Raw genomic sequence first — 21837 nt, 5'->3', positions numbered from 1 at the left:
AAACAACAAAAGGCAGTTAAAGGTTAACAGACAAGTCAAGAATATGAGTCAATACATTAACAAGACTAGTATTAGTTAAATAGTTAAAATGCAATGTGAAAACAAATGTAAGGGCTTTATAAGTTTCCTTTCACATCAATACACTGAGCAAGTAAATTCAAAATGTGTCTGATTTGCTCATTTTTAAGCTACTCCAGTTTCTGCAGTTTTTCATCTTGCCGCAATTTCTCTACTTTTCCCAAAATTTGACTAATGTTTAGACCTGCATCTGATCAAAACAGGAAGTGACCTTTGAGCTAGCTAACTGACACAAAAGCACAAACATGTTATCAACTAGCTAGGCCACTGTACTTAGCTTAGAGCTAAACTTAACCGGTCATGTTACCCATCCATACTCTATGCTAGCCTATTGTAATATGGTTACAGCAGCAAAAACATTTTAGCCCTCAAGCTAACACTGACAATATCAACTAGCTTTGAAAAACAATGTTTTGGCACGAGGAGCGCCTGTAGATGTTTTTTTCTAATTGTTAATGTATGACACAGATTGATAACATTATAAAGACACTTTAGCTGCTGTTAACTGTTGATAAAGCGATATGACAGTAATATGTAGCATGGACAGTTAGCTTTACTTGCTCTAGTGTAGGATTATTGTGGAAGTTAGTAAAACAAGTAGCTCACAGTGAAAAGGCTGATGCTGTTTGCCACCATATTTTTCAGGTAAGTTCCATGGCAAAGTCCTCCAAGTCAGTGGTTTTCAAACTTTTAGCGCTCAAGACCTCACACCGGAATTCATGTCTGTGCAAAATGGCCTCTATATAACGTGTTACCTAACATCTCCGTCCTACAATCCCACAGCACACCTGGACACGCCTTAGTTTGATGTCGCACACGAGGACTTTGAAAATAAAATGTATGCTCTCTACGCTCGTCAGTTTTAACTGATGCTATTGACGCATTCTCGATGTGTCTGATAGCCCTTTTATTGCCTTTTGTCAGTTTTGAGGTGCCACAATAACCAAACGCTGTGTTTTCAATAAAACCTTGATTATTGCATTTGTATAATACCATTAATACAAAAGATATATACACAGAGATGTAGTTTGGTGTGTAAACACATGATGCGCCTAAATGATAAAATCCATGTGCAACAGATTCTGAATCAGATGAACAGACAGATCTTCACTCTCAGCTCCTGCGTGAGCATCTGGCAGTTTCCATAGTACTAGCTTTAATCACAACAGGGTAGGGGAGTCTACAGTGAAGAATGCAGTAATCAATCCCTTATTTTAGGTCCCAGACATATGCACATACAGACCTCAGTAACACCCTCCAGTGTCCGTGTTTGGAACTAAAGTCCAGTGCAGAAGCTGCTCCTCGCCTCCTCAGTGAGACATTGGACAATGACACCACACCTGACAATGACACCTCCAATGAAACAAGTGATAGTACGAGGATGGAGCTGAATTCTGAGATTTCCCAAGAGTCCCAGCTCGTTTGGTTATTTGTTATTCTTCAAAGATTCCAGCAGGGTCCTGATCCTCTCGCTGGCTGGCTCCCGTCTCCTCTTTTTGCGACTTTTGATCTCTGCGACCTGGGAGGGCTGGAGAAGGGCAGCGAGGCCCCAAGGTCTGGGAGTGTTCCCTGCGGCGCCACCTGTGGGCGTGGTGGTTTCACTCTGCTGGAGCAGCCAGGAGCTCTCCCGACACAGAGCCACGAAGCGCCCCAGCTGCGTGGCGTTGACATTCTTGCTGACGTTCAGCGAGGTTTCAAACGGGTTCTGGATGTGCAGCGGGGCGACCTCCGGCTTGTTCTGCTCTTTGCCCTGGAGAGAAGGAGGAAGGACAAAGCTGGCAGATGGAAACACATTCTGGAGCAGCGGCAGCTATAAGAGCAGTCCTATATGTAACAGTGTGTTCTGGTCCATCTCTATCTCATCGGTCACGGTTTTAACTCTTTTCTGCTGTATCTGGGGCACCTAAAGCCGGCTGAACACCTCTCCACGGGCTAGCAGATGGGAGAGGGGGAGACGCGCACGTGGCTCTGGAAGTGTTTCGACTCAAGTCGTGAAAAGAGAAAATAATTCAGGAAGTGGAACAAAAAAAAATGAGAGGAATGTGCTTGACTGATATGAAAACCTGCTGCGCTCACACCGAACGCGTTAGCAACAGAAGCGTATATGGCGCGTGCTGCGTCCGTAGGGCGAGTCACGGCCATCACGCGAACCATCAGTGTGAGGAGTCGGGAACCTTTTACCGTACTCTGCATACCGTGTACTGCCTACAGCCTGACAGTAAAGTGGCAGGAGGGGACAGAACATGGCGACATAAAGCCATCAGTCAGAGAGGAGCGAAGCAGAGAATAGTAGCGCGGTAAAGAAGATTTATGGCTGTTGTTCGGCTGATGAAGGCCTGTTGGCATGGGTCATGGCCACAGTCTACCTGCAGGCTTCCTCCTCTGCTGTGATAAACCTGATATTAGTCTCGTATATTATATAACCATCAATTAGTTAAACCCCCTGCATCTCATATTATGTTCCACCAAAGACTCCTACTTTCACCAATTCAATTATCAGCTACATCTCTAGTGGCAAACGTTAACGGCTGATAAATAGGAGGTTGTTTAAATGTTACACACTTTTTGAGATGGCGTGGATGCTCTTTCAGTGCCTATTAAAAAGTATTACACAGGCACCAACACGCGACGACAGGCTGAATATGGTTCTAAATAGAATAAATATGTGTTTGTTTACGCTGAGCCTGATGGAGCTCCTAATTGGAGCCCCAGCTTAAGGGCGCCGGGCCCCGTGGGGCCGGCATCAATCACACATGACAAGGACAGATGTCATCTCTGTGTGTGGTGTGTGGGAAGACGCCATCCACCAAACATCGCCTTTATTACCAACAGATTTCTCTGCTGGGGCGCAGAGCCGAGACTGGGAGGAGACGTTTGAACGGAGGCTGAAATTGGGTTTCCTAAGAGCCGAAGCCCCTCACCGAAGGATATTCTTTATGTTCTCATGAGTTAATGATGCAATGGATAGATTTTACAGTCAGATTAGAAACCATCTGAGTAAAAGGACAAACTGTTTTGTGAGTACAGCCTGACTGGTGCTGGATTCCTTAGGTATTTACTAAGTATTTTTAATCAACATCCTCGAAAATAGGTTATTTTCAAAACATAAAGAAGTAGTAAGTGCTTTCTGGTGGAAAAACAAACCAAAAAAATTTGAATTGACAGTCCTTATTACATATCATCTCTGCATTAAGCGTGTATCGGCTGTTAATAGCCCAGCTGATTGATTGGTCCAGTGGTCCAGAACAGTGTCAGACAGCAGCAGCTAGTGTCCACAGGACAGACTCTAAGGCCCTGAGTGGTACATAAAGTGGGTATGGAACACCGCTGCCTTTATCTATCTCTTACGTGATGGGGATGAAATGGGACGACATCAGATTTCATCACGGTTTGGAATAAAACAAATCTCAGGCTTAGTCGATTCTGGGAATTTCCTTCACTGTGATAATGGTGAATCTGAATATTGAGAACATCCTCACATAAGTGATTTGGAGAAGCTGTCCAGCTCCATAACATGCGGTCCTATATCGATTTCCTGATTTAGTTTGAATTGCCACAAAGGGGAGCCGGCGTCTTTGCAGTCATTCTAAAACCGTCAGCCTGTCACCATGGCTGTGTGTCCCCAACAGAAAAAGTTATGTCAGACGTGCAGATACGATGGATTCAGAGCTAAAAGACAGCAGGGAGAGGAGGTGTGCTCCATTTAGTTATTTATTATTTATGCAGGGGGCCGATGGTGCAATAAAAACGTGTCTTTAAAGTCCACTTTAAGAGATAGAACGCCGACATGATATTTGGCACCCGATGTATAGAACGAAGTGGTGTGGTGAGTTGAGTTATGGTATGTAGGAAGACGGGTGTGTCTGTCCTCTCATCAGTCGCCGTGATGGATGTTTCAGTCTGCATGAAAGGCAGCAGAGCAGATACACAGACACACTGCCGTTCATTTGGAATCATGCATCTGCGCTCCAGATAAATCTAAGGGTTCTGCAAACCCTGCAGGAAATATCTGACTCCGGCTTGTTCACCAGCTGGTCTCTAACTGTGTCTGTTTGCTGCTGGATGAAATGATGCCGTGGCCATCAAAGCTCTGTAAAGCTGAGAGGAGCTGCAGATTCAGCTGTCAACTCCCCCGGAGGTCCGTCGCTACAGACCACCACGTTCACGGTCACATTTTAAACTGGACGTAAACTCCATTTTTTCACAAAATGAAATGTTCGTTCAGTTTGTTGTGTTATCAGCTGGGAGAGGCAGAAACTGGACATCTCAACCATGTGTGCATTGCTTTTAGCTTATGATTTCAAAGAACCAATACTTCTAGCCAACTGCTTCAGCTGTTTATCAATGACTGAGGGATGACAATGTCAACCACTAACCATTTAAGCAGTACTATTAGAAATGACAGATAAATCGTGGAAATACAGTAAGTAGATAATTAAATCCTTCTCGTCTATTCAAACAGTACTTTTAGCCTACTTTTTGACTGTTTTCCACTTGCTCATCTATACACACATCTGAGGAAGCATCCGAAGTAGACAAGCTGGCATTACAGCGGCGGCTTCGCTCAACAATATCTGCTCATTAGAATGCAAGCTGTGTTCAGAAGCGGGCGATTTTGTACTTTTCCCTTTACTTTCTATGCAATGTTACTTCTGACAACGACGTCCAGGAAGACACGAGATCCTGTGCTGTTCTCAGCTGCTCCAGCAACAGTGCCGAACTTCAACTGTGGTAGCAAACTGAATGTGAAGTACATGAGCCTCAACTTCTTGATGAGTGGCCTGTCTGAGACCAAACACTTTACATAGATTCACTGGATATGCAGAAGACCAAGATGTCGGCCAGAAGTAGATCAATGTTATAATTACTTATAATTTATCATTGTTGTAATTTTGACCCTCTGTACATGAGGCCTAGTTGTCTTTATCACCAGGCTACTAACTAAATAATCTTGAATGCACATATGTTTTTAAAACAAGGACACATTGGTATTTTTAAATGTTTTTCTGATGCATCTGGTCTGTAATGATTAAATGACGCACTTGATAGATTATGCTAACCAGCTAGTACAGCAACGTTAATATATTACACAGTTCTTCATCAATTGAAATGTGTTCCACCATCATCTATTCTGGCCATTGTCATAATCAATGATTACTATGAAAAATATGAAAGACATCAAGGTCTCCATTCATCCATCCATACTGCTGCAGGCGGAGGTTCCATCGCAGTAATGGCGGCGACGTTAGACGGTTGGAACCACAAATTGCTCTGCAGATTCATGTTTCACTGTGTGCTTGTAAGCTACGCAGTGTTCAGGTGTAACAGCTGACTCAGTGAATGGATGTTTGTACAGACACTCATTTAGCTTCTATTCAGCCAATCAGAGGTGAGTTCTATGGTTACCCCTGCTCAGGAATCACTGAGGTACATATGCAAGACATAATGTGAATTGTCATCTTAGGTTCCATCGACTGTGGTTAAATGGGACTCTATAAACATGAATAATTATACATACCTTTCTGATATTTATGGACATCTTGCCAAAAGCAAAGGTGGCGTAGAAGTCAAAGAATTCACACAGCAGTTGCTCTGAGAGAAAAATTAGAAAGTGGAGTTAGTGGCTAACAGAAACTGCGGTATCAGTCAAAGTGAGTTGTAGCCCTGCAGCTCCGAACTCCACGCTCTCGTGCTCACCCAGTGTTTCTGTGTTGCTCTGGAGCTGGATCCTGCTGAAGTCGCTGACAAACGTGCAGTCATTCCCCTCAATCATGCTCTTGTCCGCGGGACCTTGTGGGACGAGAGCAGGGATACAAGGTAAATGACTGCCTTAACAGGCATATGATGGTCATAAATAAGACACAGACGGATGGTGTCGGTGCAATCGTGGAGAGGGAACAGTGGGGGGGAAGGCCAGCGAGCTGCATGAACATACATGAATATGAAAGTGGTCAGAGAACAGAGAGTATGGATCATCTCTTTGCTTGGCTGGTTTTCTTCTCCAGCGGTGCCCTTGTAACCAGTCTCCTTCACCACCATGAGGCAGCTGATGCTGGTGGGTGTGTGTGTGTGTGTGTGTGTGTGTGTGTGTGTAACACCGCTGTTTAAATAGCTGCCTGTATGCTGCCGTGTGTGTGTCCGGAGGAGGTGGGGTCATTGACCTTCCCGGAGTGATGGGCCTTTTATTGTCCTGTAAGCACTCTGTGTGATAGAGTCTGTGCTAAACGGGGCAGAGGAAGAGGAGGTGGAGGAAGTGGAGACAGTGGAGGGAGGTGGAGGAGGGAGGGGGGTAGATTGCTTTTGGAAGGCAATTATCAGGCAGCCAAGGTGACAGAGAGGGAGAGAGAGCAGACAGAGATGGAGGAGCTGCAGTGACAGGCAGTGTGGTGTGTCGGCGGTTCATATTATCATAGAACACATTCATACACGAGGTAATGAGGAGGGAAGGTGTGCTCTAATGTCTGCTGCAGAGCCAACACTGAAACCTCCGTCTCACCACTTAGGAAACTGTTACATTTCATATTCAACCGTAACTTAATTCTTACAAATTCAAACACTACATCACTGTGAAGGAAAAACAGGCAGCTGTGCTAATTGTTTGTACCGTTGCAAATATCTTATACACAAATATTAAGGAAATAAATACCACTATATTGATGAGTTGTTAACGCCTGTCAGCCTGATCACTGCTGGAGGTCCTCTGAGCAGGGCCCCATCGGATGGTGTCAAAATCTCCACAGGCCATGGCACTCACTGCCTGAGGATTCGAACCTTTAACTCTCTTTTTAAGAATCTCTTCTCATTTTCATTTTTGTAGTTGGGACAATGCACATTCATTAACATTGATGCGTTAAGCATCAGTGTAAATGTGCCAGACTTAGCATAGCTGCTAAATTTCAGCCTTTTAATTATAAGGCTTTTCCTTAACTGATCATAGTATAGTATAATCATATATAATCGTATTCATAGTTATTGTCTTCTGGATCTTATTTATTTTGATTAGACATTTTTATTGTAAAGCATTATGTAACTTGTAAAGGTGCTATATACACACAGCAGCCATTATCATTACTGTTATAATCATCGTCATGGTCATCATCATTATTATTAGTAGTAGTAGTCGTGTTGTTATAGTTATTATCATTATCACCATTACTATTACATGTCATCATATTGCCCTAATCCCAGTTCTATTCTTGGTTACAGGGGAAAAAGAGTGGGGTCAGTCAGGTGGTGCCAGGTGCTACCTGCCAGGCTTTTTAGGTGGTCCAGGGTGGGGATGATGGGAGGGCTCCTCCTCTGCAGGAAGAAGAGCACCATGACAGTGAGGGAGAAGTTGGTGATCCAGGCTCCAGGGATGCTGCTGGTGATGCCGTGAGCTCGGGCCCAGCAGCGCACGGTGAACACCAGGAAGCGCACGCGAGGGTCCAGCTGTCCGTAGAGGTAGAGCAGCTCTGTGCTCTTGACCGCCACCCTGTGGGGAACACACAAAACTGCTACTGGGGCTTCTTTGTGGCAGGTTATATCACTGTTTGGAGACTTTCATAAAAAAAATATATAAAATACAAATGAGTATATCAAATAGGAAACAAGGATGTTATTCTTGATGGTAAGATTAAAGCTTCTGCATCTATCTATTGATGAAAAATAAAAGGAAATACACACTTCAGCAGTAGCTGTGTTGCAATTATTATCATCCTCATCAGTAGTGGTGTTATATTTATTAGAATCATAACAGTATGTTTTACGGTGAAACAAACACTTAATATCATTTCACAAGATATTATGTCCTGACAGACATGAAACTATTTTTTTTTAAATGATTCACCAACACAGACAAGCTCATGTACAGGGTACAAGAACAGCACACCTTGATAACAGTCTGTCACAGCAACCCTACTGACAACCAAACTATGAAATGATAACTGTTGTGGCTTTAATATAAAAGGTTAGAACTAAACTAGTTGTGAATCCTTCCCCACAGTGCTGGGTGCTACCTGCCCTGTGAGGGGAATGTACTCTAAGAAATGACTGCTCACTCTTTTGATCTGTCCGTTGTGGCTCTGTACTAACGTGTGCATTAAACACTGCGCCTGCAGAACTGTGACTTAACATAATCAAATGATAAACATCCACTTGATCCAGACATTTCACACACTCCTGACTGCAGAAAGTAAAATCCTTAATTATGGTGAAGGTGAAGGGTCAGTGAAACCAGAAAGTCAGCAAAACCACCACTAGAGGGCAGTCTTCAGCCAGTCACACTCAGCTGCTGCTAGTTTTCGGTTTCTGTGACACACGCGGACTCACACACACACACACTCTCAGAGGCAGGAAGGTGCTGCGCTTCAGAGATCACAGAGCGCGATTTGAAAAAAGTCCCCCTCGCATCCACCCACACTGGGTGCTTCGACTCCATTTCCTTAGAAAGTGCACTGTGGTTTTCTGTACGTTAGCAGGTGTGTTATACAATCAACAGAGACCAATGAGGCTGAGAGGGAAGAAGTGAAACACAAACAAGTCCCCCCCCATGGCCCCTCAGCTCAGTTTCACTGTGGCAGCATGCAACTGAGCCCTCGCAGCACTTCCTGCCACAGGCTGGTATCTGTTTTGGGCTTTTGCCAGTGCAGCCAGAAGATATTCAGGACAAAAGAAAACTAACCAGCAGTTTCTGTGATGCAACAGGCTTATGACTTGCTCCGACTAACATTTCAAGATATGATCCCGAAACTGACCCCTTCTTTGAGAAACCACTGCGACACCAGGGCCATGACATGTAACTGCATAGATTATATCCAGACACAAAGCCATGGTCCTGTATATATGTAGCTGGGGTGATTACCTGTTGTTGGCTGTGAGGTCACACTGAAAACCAGAGGGCTGGTGGGCAAAACGGAGCAGGGGACATCGCGCGTTAAGAATCTTCTGCACTCCGACGCACCCCGGGCCAAACTGATCCACAGACTCCCCGATGACGGACAGGATGCTCTGGGTGACGGCCCGCTCCGTGCTAGCCTTCTTCAGCTGGTACTCGACGGATGAACCTGATTTTGGCTGCACACAGAGAGTTGAATTAATGATCCAAAATCACGCTCTGTTTGTAACTTACAGCACTATATTTACCATACACCATTTCTTCAGGTTTACAAATTCTCAGTGCACTATTCCTGCACCATACTGTGTACTTTGAAGCTTCAATAATGGGAGGGAAAAAAGTGGGGTTCATTATAGTAAAACAGCAGCTAACGGTGATTCATGTCTGACATTTCACTGCAGAGTGAACTATTGATTATGGAAGGAAGCAGCAGCAGATTAACTACACTGTTCACACACATCAGCAGGGTCCTCTGCATCAGCTGCTCCACTTTGGTAATCCAAAATGACCAAACACATGGTGAGGGGTTGCGACCATCTGGTAGTCCAAGGTGTTGGCCTGACCGTCGGACACTGGTGACACTAAACACTGACTGACTATTGATGGACTGTTTCAGCTCTGCAATATGAAGAACTATTAAGAATAAAAAAAAAACCAAACACATCTTGTAATATTTAGATGTCATGTATTGCTCCAAGACTTCAATTTCTGCATTTATAAGCAGTATACAAACATTTATTAAATGATTTCGAACACTAAAATGCTAAAAAGCTTTAATTCAAAGAGCAAAATAGGTCTGCACTATTTTTCAAACCCTTTTTGTTCTCAACAGTTGTCTTCAGTTTCACTCTGCAGAACTCACAAAACTCAAAAAGGCAACTGGTATCTGTTTTTACTGTCAACTGTCAGGTATCTGTTTCTCTGCCAATGAGGATATGTTTCACCTGTGGTCTGTTGGTTGGTTTACCAGCAGGACTACACTAAACCTACTGAACAGATTTCTATGAAACTTGGACAGACGATGGGTTCCCCTATTAACCACCAACTTTTGTGCAAATCCAGATAAATGGGTGGCTCCAGGAATTTTAATCTCACTGTAACATCGTGAGAAAGGGCTTTTTTTTAACGTTCTCAGTTAATTGGATTTTGATGAGAAACATCAGGTGTATTTAGATGAGCACTATCTTTGAGTGTGTACAGTTTATGCAGATCCTAGACTGGTAGCCTCATTTATAAAACTGTCCATGGCCATAGTTGTCAACAGTCACTGAACAACCCCTAATAATGTTGATGACAGTTCTCAGTCATCCAGATCATGCTAATTCTAAGTGCTGTATCGTTGGCAACTGGACTTTTTTTTTTGAAGACTCATCACCTTCACCAAGAGGCTTCTTCACTTCTGACTAACTGGGGGGGAGTTGCAGGCGTTTAAAACTCTGTGTGGGAGTGTCCTTACAGAGTCGTTAAGGACACATCATGTGGGTTGTTAGAGCTAGATGAGGTGTGAATGGTTGTTAAGCTGTCATAAGTAATGTTGTAGGTCACATCCTCTGTGGCGAAAAGACGGCCGTTCAAGGCTGACAGAGATGGATTCTTTTAAACCATCTGTCTTCTCTGGCCAAGATGTTCACATTGTTCTCAAAGGAAGGATTGTTCTCCATCAGATGTCAGTGGACAGCAGTCTTGACCTGAGGAGTTGGCCCATTCTTTTATGGAGAGGTTGTTTTGTCTCCCTAACGTACAAATCTGCGCAGTCCTGGCTGCATTGAACAGCATAAGCTACATTAAACAGCATAAGCTACATTACTATCTCCCTGCATGAACTTGATGTTAATGCAGTACTGAGTTCAGAGAGTAGACGTGAATAAAGCTTAAAACAAACTCAATTTGCAATGGCCAGGAATGGAACTCAGGTCAACTGCTTGGAAGGCAGCTATGCTCACCACTATACCACCATCGCATGGAAGCAGAAGGAATGTCTGCCGCATGTGGAGCATATGTCAGCGTTAGGACAGAGGGAGGGAAAGGGTCTACATGAACTTGTTGTTATTGCCCGCAGCATATATATGTTCTCTGAAGGCTTCCAAGTCCCTTGTTCTGATTTTGACCCAGGTGCAGCCCAGATACCTCAACCAATGGCTAAGAGCAGCTCCTGTGAAGGTAATCAAGGCTCAGCTCTCAATTTCTACAGGCCCCTGATTAATATCCCAATGTCCACACAGTGTTAAATCAGTATTCTTGCTTTGGAGGCTGGGACAAGAGGAAATATGTTGCTGGGTGGACATAGTGTGGAAAACATCAATACAAAAATGTGTTGTGTCACAACATGTGACCAATGCTGCTGGCTAAGAAAATTTGAAGAAGTAGTCCGACATTAAAGTGGAAACCAAAAGCTCGCAGCCTAGGTGCAGGGGAGTGAGGACACGCAGCCTTCCTGAGTGGGGTCAGGGCGGAGCAGGACACAGATGTGAAAGTCACACCATGGCTCAGGTAGCTTCATTAGTGTTCCCCTGTTTAGAATAAGTGCACCATTCACTGTGTGTTTGAAATATAGACTGTTTCTTTATGTTTAGCTGCTGCGTGTTGATGCTAAGGCTGAGTGGAGCGCAGGGCGTCCAGCCTCGCACCTCCACCACTCCACAGCAGGTTAGAGTTCTTTTATAATAAGACTTCTTTTATGTGACTTAAGCTGTACACTGCAAGAAGATAATATGAAAATGACCCTAACTGAACCCGTCAGTGAATTGATCATGACCTCACGGACAGTAGACGCGACGAACGGGTGATAAAAATATCTGAAACAATGAACTTCTATCTGCCCGACTGAGGCAACATTGACTAAAATGACATTTCTCAGATTCTGCTCATTCAAATATGTCTTATATGTTTTTCAGAGTGTCCAGACTTTTTCAAGATTAGGCTTGTAATCTGAAAACTGACCAAGCTCTCTCTCTCTTCAACCTCCCATTATTACCGTCTTTGCCTTTCTCCCACTGATGCCATCCAGGTCCAGGATCATGTCCAGGTCACAACCAAGCTTTCCAAAACCGTTCACCGATGAGCCGAAAGGCTTGATGGCGCATTCTGGGAAATAAGCAGCAACCATGTCCTGGAGCAGAGAGCAGACGAGGAAACGCAGTCGGCTGTTCTCCTCTGTTAGCTGATAGGACTCTGTCAGGGAGATCACCTGCCGGTCTATCTGAGGGGGGAAAAGAGATGACATACCATGTCAGCGCATTTACATTCACAAGTCGGTGTTGTAATTAAAGTTGAATCTCTGGATTGTTTAATCAAGACTGTAACTATGTGTGTGACAACCAGTCCACTTACACTTTCCTCTATGGACAGCCTCTGTATGAGCTGGTTGATGGGAGCAGTGGTCTGTGGTTGGTATGGCTGGTTCATGAAGCCCACTGAGTCGCTGTTCTTCAGTGACAGCAGTCTTGATTTAAAAGGCACCAAGGCTTCATGGCTGACAGTGGGGATGGCTGCCTCTTCAAGTAAAGATGCTACACTTTCCTGGTTGGTGAATTCCACTAAGGCATAAATGCTCTGAAAAATAACACAAATACACACCATTACATCTTCCATGCAAGATGGTCTTGTATGCAAATTGTAACATGTTGAAAAATAATGCTTGGTCATTCACGCACATAGCTTTCATAAAAGAAGTATTTGTTGACATCTCCATGTCTTGATAAAAAATTGAGGAACTTTTTCTCATTGGTTCTGGGGCTGCAGTTGATGAGGACAGATCTCTCCGCCTGTCCTTGTCTCTCCGCCTGGACAGCAGACAAAGACCTGCGTCCATGCTTTTCATCTGATAACAGAGAGGCAGAACATCAGTCACTTCTGCAGTTTCACTTTTAGGATAGCTTGGATTATTTTGTCATTGTTCATCCCTGTGCAGTTAGCATGATGTTGTTATCAGACGACCTGTGCAGCATTAGCTGTACGAAGAATAGCACCTTTTCATTAACTCTTGGTTAAGATACTGTTTCATGTGGCATATAAATCACCCACAAAGCAACATCTATTAACTTCAGCTCATCTTTGAGATGACAGCTGCAATGACTTCAGGAGAAGATTTCACTTAAACAGGACTCATTGGTAAAGAAAAGACAACGCCGAATTTTAACCGAGACCATTCGTCCTTACATATTCTATTCAACAAGTCAGGCATGTTGGATGATAACCAGGCCAACCCAAAACACACAGACTTCTGAATGAAGTTTGGAATGAGGCTTATTGCCAGGAGAGTGAGCTAGCATCATGGCTAGTAAGCAGGCTAACTTGGTCTGTTTGTCATTTGATAAACTGACCGGTTTCAACTTTTCGAGGCGGGTCGCCATCCGCAGCAGTGACGACTGTTCCGGTATTCCTGTGGAGAAATGTTTCGACCCTCCGCAGGCTCTTCACCAAGCCGCCCCTGCCCCTCAAATGTAACCTGCACACTCCTAAGGAGGACGCCATGGCTATTCAGAGAGAGACGGAACGGCGCATGCGCGTGCCTCTCCGTACGGCAGCTGAGAGGCACAATTCGTGCGCACGACGAGAAGATAACGATAGATAACGTGTAAGTTCTGGATGATGAGTTTACTTCTATTTTGTCTTCGGTAGCTTCCACAGCTCCAATCCAGCTGTAATTTTCTGTGACTAATGAGCGTAAAGGACGTACACTAATACGTTATACTTCTGTTATGACTTTTTGTTTTATTCAAGAGTTTCTTTGACAAGAATCAGCACATTTTTTCTCTCCCACAGGAAAACACCCGAGGGTTTCGTGGAAGGTCACGTCCTGTGTCTCAGCGGCGCTACGTGCAATTTTGTTTTTCAGTCCGAGAGAACAGAAGAAAAGGGAAAACGAAACCTACGGGAGAGGAACGCGCCTGGCAGCACCTGACGTTACAGCCCACACCGCCCACACACTGCTCGGAGGCACTTCCTCTGTTTACTTCCTTCTAAACACAGTCCGATCCTCTCAGTCAGTCAGACAGTCATGCAGACGTCTGGTGCGGACACGCGATGGAGAGACGACAGCCCCATTGAGCGCCTGACCCAAAGATCACGGCAAGTACGGCATCTTTTTATTCGCCATGTCTCATCCGACCTGCGGGATAACAATCTGTATCATCTAACTGAGAAAGAGCAGCTATGTGTTTATTATATTAACAGGTCGACTGTCACTTCTTTACAGCATCCCGAATTGTTACTGCGGTTGTCTTTTCGAGAGGCACGTAATCAGAATTTGCACTTTTTTTAAAAAACAGTGATCAAGAAATCTAACTCAGTATCGTATTTGGTCAATTTTAACATGGGGTTTGGCAGGCAAAAAAAAAAAAAAAAAAAATCTGTTTCTAAAAAAAAAAGAAAAGAAAAAGAACGCCTGTGCAGAATGTGTATGAATGTGTGTGATCTGGGTGTCTGTTCACATCCCAGTGACTATTAGCGAGATATATTAGTTTAATCATATTGTTAGTAGATCAGCAGCAGAGGTTTTAAAAAAACCCCTATATAAATAAGGTCCAGGCTTTCCAAGGGGCTTCCCAGCTTTATTGTGAAACTCCCTTCATTTGCTTGGAAAACAGTGCTCTAAGCCCCTCCCGGCTGTGTGTCCAGCCAGCTGGGTCAAAGCCTCGGTGCCTCACAGTGTAGCGTCTCAGCACATCTGTCGCTCCGCCTGAACTTTAAAGTTGCTGATAGGAATCTGCTGCAAGTCTTAACTGAGCTGAACAATGTCCGCAGACTCACCACCTTACGTTTTTTTATTTATTTTTATTTTATTTTAGAGTGAGCGACACCAGTCAAGAATCAACATGGATTACAAATATGATACTGGAATAGAACTGCTGTTGGCCCACATGAACATAGAGGACATCATCAACGCCGCGGAGACTCTGTATCAGCTGGAAGAGGAGGAAGGAGGCTCATCATTCGAAGAGGAGGGTCTCTCTCAGGAGGAGATGGACGAGATCGAGGAGGCAGGGGACTCGGCGGGCCCGGGGACTCCGCAGAAGGACTACGTCAACGGTGGCGTTCAGTACGGGACGGTGACAGACCTCCTGTCCTTTGTCAACCTGCTGTCCAGCATGCAGGCAGCAGCCCTGCAGCACCTGCCCCAGGAGATGGGGGTCCTGCTGAACAAGGTGAGGACCCAAAACGAGACTTGCTGTCCGAGGGCATGAAATTCAGTATGTTATATTAATTTTTTTTTGTACCTGGCCTCTGTTCGCAGAAGTACATGTTTGTGAAGAATGGCCGGTACCAGATCAACATGGACGTGCTCCTGTTTCCCTGGAAATTGACCTACAAGAATCACGGCTCTGGCCTCGTGCCCAAGGGCTCATTTGGGAAAGTCCACTTGGCTCAGGACACCACCACCAGGAAAAGAATGGCCTGCAAACTGGTGAGTCCCGCCGAGCGCTGACTGGAATCCCTAGGTGGAAGAGTGCTTCACCTGCCAAGGACTTGTTTGTTCACAGGGCAGCGCCTCTTGTTTTAATGCAAATAGCTTGCACGTCAACATGCCATTTACTGTCCTGCCTTCAACTTACCGAGAACAGGAACAACGCTCTTAAAAGAAGAAGCGGGGTCAGACTTACAAAACAGGCCCTGATCATGTGCAACAATGGAATTTTGTCTCTAACTCCCTTTTATAGACATGTTGTGATTTACCTCCCGCAGCTCCCAGCAGTGTCTTTTTTTTTTTTTTTTTTTACAACACACTCTTATCTGTCCTTATCTATCTCATACTGCACTCTTCACCTGCAGGAAAATATTGACAAGAGATGCAGCAGTTTCCTTCCCCCCGTCAGGCGCTATCGTCAGAACGGGATGTTGACACAGTGTAGAGCACACACTGTAACGGATACACAGAGAGGGCTTACCGTCAGGAGCACATGTGCTCCGTATCTGGGTTACAATAGATCCCCTGCACCGTCAGCAGACGAACTAGAAAAGCACTGCTATCAGATGAACATCATTCACAAATGTGTACGTTGTGTATCAGAGAATTTTTTAAAGAAATACTTTTTACATTTTAGGGAAAGATTCTTGGTGCTTTCTTGTTTGTTTGTTTTGTTTTGTTTTGTTTTTTTTGCAGAACGTTAAAGGAGAAGATAGCACTCTCTCTCTCTGGCTAGTTTAGTTTAGCATAAAGCTGGGTAGCAGACTTAGCACACCAACCTAAAACCACAAATTACTCTTTTTGTATGTACAACAGATGAAGGGGCAGGTTGGCAGATTTTACATTTTGACAGCTTTTTCCGTCTTCTCATGGTCATTCTATGCAGCTAAGCTAAGCCTAGCATCTCTTGGCTGTAGCTTTATCAATACCACTCACGTTTTAATGGCAAATATGAAGATGCGGCCAGCAGCCACTTGGTTTGGCTTTACATGAAGGCTGGGAAGACTGGGAAAGCCTGGCTAGCCTGGCTCTGTCCAAAGCTAACAAAATAGGTAGGCAGATTTTGTGGTTCCAGATTTCCTGCTGGAAAAAACCAGCATAGACCAGCACCAAAACACAACAAACCATCTATGCTGATTTTTCCAGCAGGGACCTCTAAATACATACATTTTAATCCCGTTGAATCCATATGTATCATCCATTTAATCCATATAAAAACAAAGTGTTAAAATGGGAGTACCCAACGGTTGCCAGGCATTCTCACAATGAAGCCAATATCCTGGGAAGTCGCTATGCCTTTTAGTCGGCAATCATGTTACGCCCCATAGACCACAAACTGTTGCTTTAGACCAAATAAACGAGATACAGCATGAGAATCAGATTGCTTTAGAGTGTTTTTTGATACCGTCATACACAGACAGGCGAATGCTATGCTAGCTCAACTAACTAGCTGCTGGCTCTGGCTTTATGTTTATCAAACAAGTGAAAGAGTAGTATCAATCCTCTCAACTAACTCTCAGCAGAAAATGTTGACCTATCCCTTTAAATAGAACAATGGTATCGACTTGTGATAGCTCAATTGATTTACATCTCATCGTCACAATCCTCGCAGATCCCCATGGAGAACTTCAAAGCAGCCGACGTGGAATTCCAGGCACGGTTCCGTCACGAGAACATCGCTGAGCTGTACGGCGCTCTGCTCTTCAACCAGAACGTCCACCTGTTCATGGAGGCCGGAGAGGGCGGCTCGGTCCTGGAGAAGCTGGACAGCTGTGGGCCCATGAGGGAATTTGAGATCATCTGGGTGACCAAGCAAGTCCTGCGGGGGCTGGAGTACCTGCACTCCCACAATGTCATCCACCACGACATCAAACGTAAGTTGTAGTAAGCTTGTGCAAAAAGGGGGTCAGGGAATTGTGTCACGTCTCCCTCTCTAACGTCAAAGTCAAGCCACAGACCGATACGGTTCATGCGAAGAAGTCTAGAGAGAGTCACAAGTCCCAAGCAGGAAGTAGGTGAATCAGTCCCCACAAATCACACAGATCACAGAACTCTTGCCGAGAATGGTCAGATCGTCTGGTTTGATGAACGTGTCTTGAGGAAGTGTTCCTGGTAGCCAGGATACACCGACAGAAAATGTGGCAGTTAGTGACTTTGATTACAAGAAGACATGCTTATTACAGTGGGTGGGGTTCTGCTGAGGCTTGAAGTGAGGTAATTTAATGTTGGCCGGACCGCAGCGGCGCTGCTGGGATCAAAGCATTCTCGGCAAGTGTCTGTCAGCCTCATGGCCTGGAGGCTGTTTGGTGCCTTCCTCTCGTGCTCCTTCGAGGTTAAATGTAGGGTCCAGGGAGGCAAGTGACTAACGACAATGGCTGACCTGGCCCCTCTGACATGTTGCCGTGGTTCTCTGCGTTTCCTGCCTGCGATCAAAATATGTAATTAAACCCTGGTGCGGTTTTTAAGTGCAAGGATGATACTTTTCATGAAAGGGCTTGCCCTCAAATTATCTGTTGAATTCCTTCGCTAAAAGCGCGAGACACGCTTGACTTCTTCTTGGGAAGCTTCCTGGTGTTTTTCAGTCAAAAATTAAATCAAAGCCATTTAAGTACATTTGATTGGACTTCAAATGTAAGCTGCACGGCAAAGCATATTTATTGCCTCTGTTTTCTTCAGCCAGCAACATTGTGCTGATGTCAGACAAAGCAGTCCTGGTGGATTTTGGCCTGACGGTGCAGATGACAGAGGACGTGTACACTCCTAGAGACCTGAGAGGAACAGAGGTGAGAAAATAAACCAATGACCTGATAGATTCTGACACACACTGTATGTATTGAATGCATTAACCCAACTGTTTTTAGTCCTTTCAATACTTGTTGACTGTCTCTGATCTCGAGTGTGCTTTTAATAGAAAAAGGCAGCACTCTTGTTGATGCATGACTCAGGCTCAGACTTCCCCAGGGATGGAAAGAAAGGAGTCTCAAGAGTTGTCAGCACTCATCTCCGTTGTTTCCAAAATCATTAGAGAAAGTCAGTGATTGGCAAGCGTCAATGCAGAGCAGACGCTGCACTCATTGACCCCGCTGATGCTAATAATAGTCGGCTTTTGCCCAGGGTTCTCAGTGCAGATGCAATCAGTAATCACTTGGGAAATTTTAAGGATTAATCAGAGATTTCTCACGAGCCGGTTCTCCCATCATGTATTTGCCTAGCTTTTTTTTGTTGTTTGTGTGTATGTCTAAGTTTGTATGGGTCTTAGTACATGCACACTAGGGCCTCTTGTGGCTTTGCCTGTGGAAAGTCCCAGGGCAGACACCCAGCAGTAATAAGAGTGACAGAGCTAACAGGCTGAGCAGGCCCACATTAACATGGGAGAGCAGCCTGGAATTTCCAGCAGAGAAAAGAGATGAACACTTGCAGTGTTTACTTTCACACTGAAAAGGCCAGCACAGTTGTGTACTACCCTTTGTCCAACACGCACGGCGTGGGTCTAAAGGTTATCTTGCTTGTTGAGACCAAAAAAAAAAAAAAAACCCCTTTAACTGTAAGATGATGTGCTGATAAGAAAACACGGCCACACCGTGTCCTGCCATTGTCCTCTGCAGCCCTGTTAAATCGAATTTCTTGTCCTTTATTCAGATGTATATGAGCCCAGAGCTGGTTCTGTGTCGAGGACATGACACCAAGACGGACATCTACAGCTTGGGGACCACAATCATTCACATGCAGACTGGGAGCCCTCCATGGGTCCGCAGATACCCACGCACTGCCTACCCATCTTATCTCTACATTGTAAGTATTGTCTACCTCTTGGTGCGTTGCCGTGTTAGAGACTGAAATGACTAATTATCTCCAACAACTGTTTCTGATGATTCTCCGCATCAGTTTATGACAGAATACCTTGAGAGAATTAATGGAGCTTGCATTAGCTTTAACTGCAGAGCTGCGTTAAGGCGCCGGTAATCACTACTGTTGAATTAAAGATGTATCACGCCTACTGAGTAAACACAAGAACTATTTGCTAACACAGCACACTAATGTGTTTGCTAAGAAGTATCAGTGTTGTGTTATAAGGCTTGTGTCCATTGCGGCATGCTAACGAGCTAAACTGAAGCACTTAACGATAACACGCGAACAAAAGAAACTTTTTCATTTGTCATCTGATAACTAGATATATAAAATGATCCACTTTTTATACAGTTAATTGTGTTTTGAGGCAAATGAGTCAAAATCCGATCCGTCTTAAAGTTTGTTATTTTTTGCATTTAGCATTAGACCCTCAGAGATACTAGCATAGCGGTCGTATGACACAAGCTGTGAGGTAGATGGAGTCCGTCTGTTTGCGACACACTTTTCCATGACCCACAAAACCATTAACGTGACTGGTTGCAGGCCGTGCCCTTCAGTGCATTTAGTCAGTCTCTACTTCTCTTTTTTTTTCTTCCATGACATGGGCTCTGTTTCTGTTTTTGCGAATGCTTATCAGCTCTTTTGATTTAGACAACTACAGTAGTCACTTCCTTGTGAAACTGCTGTCATGGAGAAGTAACGCTGCGTGGTCCCCTCTACAGGCTGAGCTGTGACAGTCTTCCTCGTCCCTCATTACCATAACCAAATGTGTTTTACATGCTCCCTGTTGTTTGTGGCTATTGGGATGCCTTACTTGTCTTATGTAAATTAGTTTGTTTTTTTTTCCCTCTACATAGTGCAGTTCTCTAACAGCCGCTTTCTCTCTTTCCTGACAGATCCACAAGCAAGCCCCCCCTCTGGAAGACATTGCGGAGGACTGCAGCCCCGACATGCGCTCCTTTCTGGAACGAGCCCTGGAGAGGAACCCTGCTCTGCGGAGCTCGGCGTCCGAGCTGCTGAAGGACGAGGCCATCAACCCGTCAAGGGAGGATCAGCCACGCTGCTGGAGCCTCGACTCGGCCCTGGAGGAGGTCACCAACACCATGCTGCGACAGCAGAGCCAGCACCACGACACCATACAGGGTAAGGAGCAACGTGTTGATGTCAATTTGCTTTTAGCAGTCGATGGTATGATGCTTTCCCTATCTAACATGCCCTCTCTTCTCTGCAGAATCTTCTCTGTACTCTGAGGACTCTGGACACACGAAGAGGAAGGGCTCCTTGTACATTGACCTGGGGGCTTTGTCGGGTTACTGTAAACTGGTAACAGGCCCCCCTGCTTCAGAATATGGCTAGCACCGGACCAAAGCTTAACATTCTTGTGGCTGAGCTAAAGTTGAAGCCACCTCATACTTCTTAAGCTTCAGAGTACGGCCCATTGTTCACTGTTGGAGGACTGTTGAAGAGATCCGAGAGGTGGACAGCTGGAGGCCACATGGCTCACTTGTTTACAAGTTTGTAAATGGAATTAGCTCAACTTTAAATGGACTAATGGGACTCAACTCTGCAGGACAGTGGTGGGAAGAGCTGCATTAAGTTTCAGCTATTTGGTATAATTTCCCAGAGCTCCCTGTGGGGCTCTTGTTCATGCAAATCAAACATGTAGTTTTTTCTTTTCCTCATGAAACTGTGTCTAGCAGACTGTACAAATAAGTTCTTTCATCACTAAAATATGTAAGCTATCTGTTATGGGTGTGCACAGTGTGAATATGTGCGATATGTAGTTCTTTGTGGACGTCCTCCCGTTAATTCCTGTGGAATATTAATGGCATCATGACCATGACTTCTGTGGGATGCATGTAATATCTGACTTGTGTTTCGTACATCCTGTGAGATGAGGCCTGCTGTGCTTTTTACAAAATATAACCATCGTGGTAACTGTGTTTTCTTTGGTGTCGAGCGGAGAGACAAAAGCCCAGAGTTTCTAAATGTGTCATGCAATAAATTCAATACAGTGAAAATACCGTCCCATCTGTGATATTTCAGTGATTGATACGTGGGAGCTGCTTCCTCATCAAGGAGGTGTTAGTCTGAGGGGTGCCAGGTCAGGTGAGGAGGGCAGGTGTTCAAATCCACATTCCTGGATGACAGCCATTGCCATTGTGAAGAAGTGGGCTGGAAGGACTGTAACAAAAGTTAATAACTTCAAACTTTCCTGTATTAATCTGTCAAAGAGTTGAGCTGCATGGAAGGAGAGGTCGTTGAGAGGCCACGAGCAAACACCCCTTGTACTTCCAGGAGTTAGTAATTGTATCAGACGATTCATGTCGGTTTTCCTGTTTCACAACTGAGACGGATTCCAGTAAAATTAAAACAGGATGTTTCATATTCAGTCCGCTGATCACATTCTTGTTCTAACTCAGCATCCTGACAAGCAACAGGAGGTTTTTCTGATCAAATCCTCTCATAATTTCCAGCTGTTAAACTGTCTGCAAAGATTCTGTATTTGATAGAGAAATGGCAGCTGTGATCGCCGATAAGGCTCAATGGAAAGGACCAAGCGAGTTACGTTGGTTAGTTAAGTGGGCGGGCGACACTTAAGTTCCCCTCTCAGTCTCTTTACTGAATA

The 21837-nt window shown here is 44.6% G+C and overlaps 2 protein-coding genes across 4 annotated transcripts; one reads left to right on the top strand and one right to left on the bottom strand.

Annotated features, from left to right (window-relative positions):
- Positions 1-630: 630 nt before the first annotated feature.
- Positions 631-13495, bottom strand: LOC119008522 (mitochondrial poly(A) polymerase). Its single transcript, XM_037078908.1, has 9 exons — positions 13276-13495; positions 12607-12773; positions 12284-12505; positions 11928-12152; positions 8921-9132; positions 7326-7552; positions 5776-5868; positions 5597-5670; positions 631-1828 (listed from the first exon to the last, which is right to left on the bottom strand). Exons 1-9 carry the CDS (start codon positions 13424-13426, stop codon positions 1505-1507), a joined length of 1695 nt encoding a protein of 564 aa, XP_036934803.1. The 5' UTR covers positions 13427-13495; the 3' UTR covers positions 631-1504.
- On the top strand, positions 13454-20957 carry map3k8 (mitogen-activated protein kinase kinase kinase 8). Of its 3 annotated transcripts, XM_037078910.1 has the most exons (9): positions 13454-13529; positions 13718-14027; positions 14743-15099; positions 15189-15359; positions 16972-17233; positions 18036-18142; positions 18999-19151; positions 20105-20351; positions 20440-20957. In XM_037078910.1, exons 2-9 carry the CDS (start codon positions 13953-13955, stop codon positions 20562-20564), a joined length of 1497 nt encoding a protein of 498 aa, XP_036934805.1. In that variant the 5' UTR covers positions 13454-13529; positions 13718-13952; the 3' UTR covers positions 20565-20957. The 3 variants fall into 3 exon arrangements, with proteins under 3 accessions (XP_036934805.1, XP_036934804.1, XP_036934806.1); XM_037078909.1 differs by lacking the exon at positions 13454-13529 and having other exon boundaries at positions 13570-14027; XM_037078911.1 differs by lacking the exon at positions 13454-13529 and having other exon boundaries at positions 13571-14023.
- Positions 20958-21837: the final 880 nt, after the last annotated feature.

This window comes from Acanthopagrus latus, chromosome 19, assembly GCF_904848185.1.
Source record: "Acanthopagrus latus isolate v.2019 chromosome 19, fAcaLat1.1, whole genome shotgun sequence".
Taxonomy (NCBI): domain Eukaryota; kingdom Metazoa; phylum Chordata; class Actinopteri; order Spariformes; family Sparidae; genus Acanthopagrus; species Acanthopagrus latus.
This window is presented reverse-complemented; position numbering and strand designations above follow the sequence as displayed.

What these genes read in the sequence shown, in the direction of transcription:
- LOC119008522 (XM_037078908.1), bottom strand. Translation starts at nt 13,426, where the DNA reads ATGGCGTCCTCCTTAGGAGTGTGCAGGTTACATTTGAGGGGCAGGGGC. An exon ending in GCCTCGAAAAGTTGAAACCG is followed by an intron (nt 12,774 to 13,275) that starts GTCAGTTTATCA and finishes CTCTGTTATCAG; the next exon opens with ATGAAAAGCATGGACGCAGG. An exon ending in GAGCAACACAGAAACACTGG is followed by an intron (nt 5,671 to 5,775) that starts GTGAGCACGAGA and finishes TTTTTCTCTCAG; the next exon opens with AGCAACTGCTGTGTGAATTC.
- map3k8 (XM_037078910.1), top strand. Translation starts at nt 13,953, where the DNA reads ATGCAGACGTCTGGTGCGGACACGCGATGGAGAGACGACAGCCCCATT. An exon ending in GAGACCTGAGAGGAACAGAG is followed by an intron (nt 18,143 to 18,998) that starts GTGAGAAAATAA and finishes TCCTTTATTCAG; the next exon opens with ATGTATATGAGCCCAGAGCT. An exon ending in ACCCATCTTATCTCTACATT is followed by an intron (nt 19,152 to 20,104) that starts GTAAGTATTGTC and finishes CTTTCCTGACAG; the next exon opens with ATCCACAAGCAAGCCCCCCC.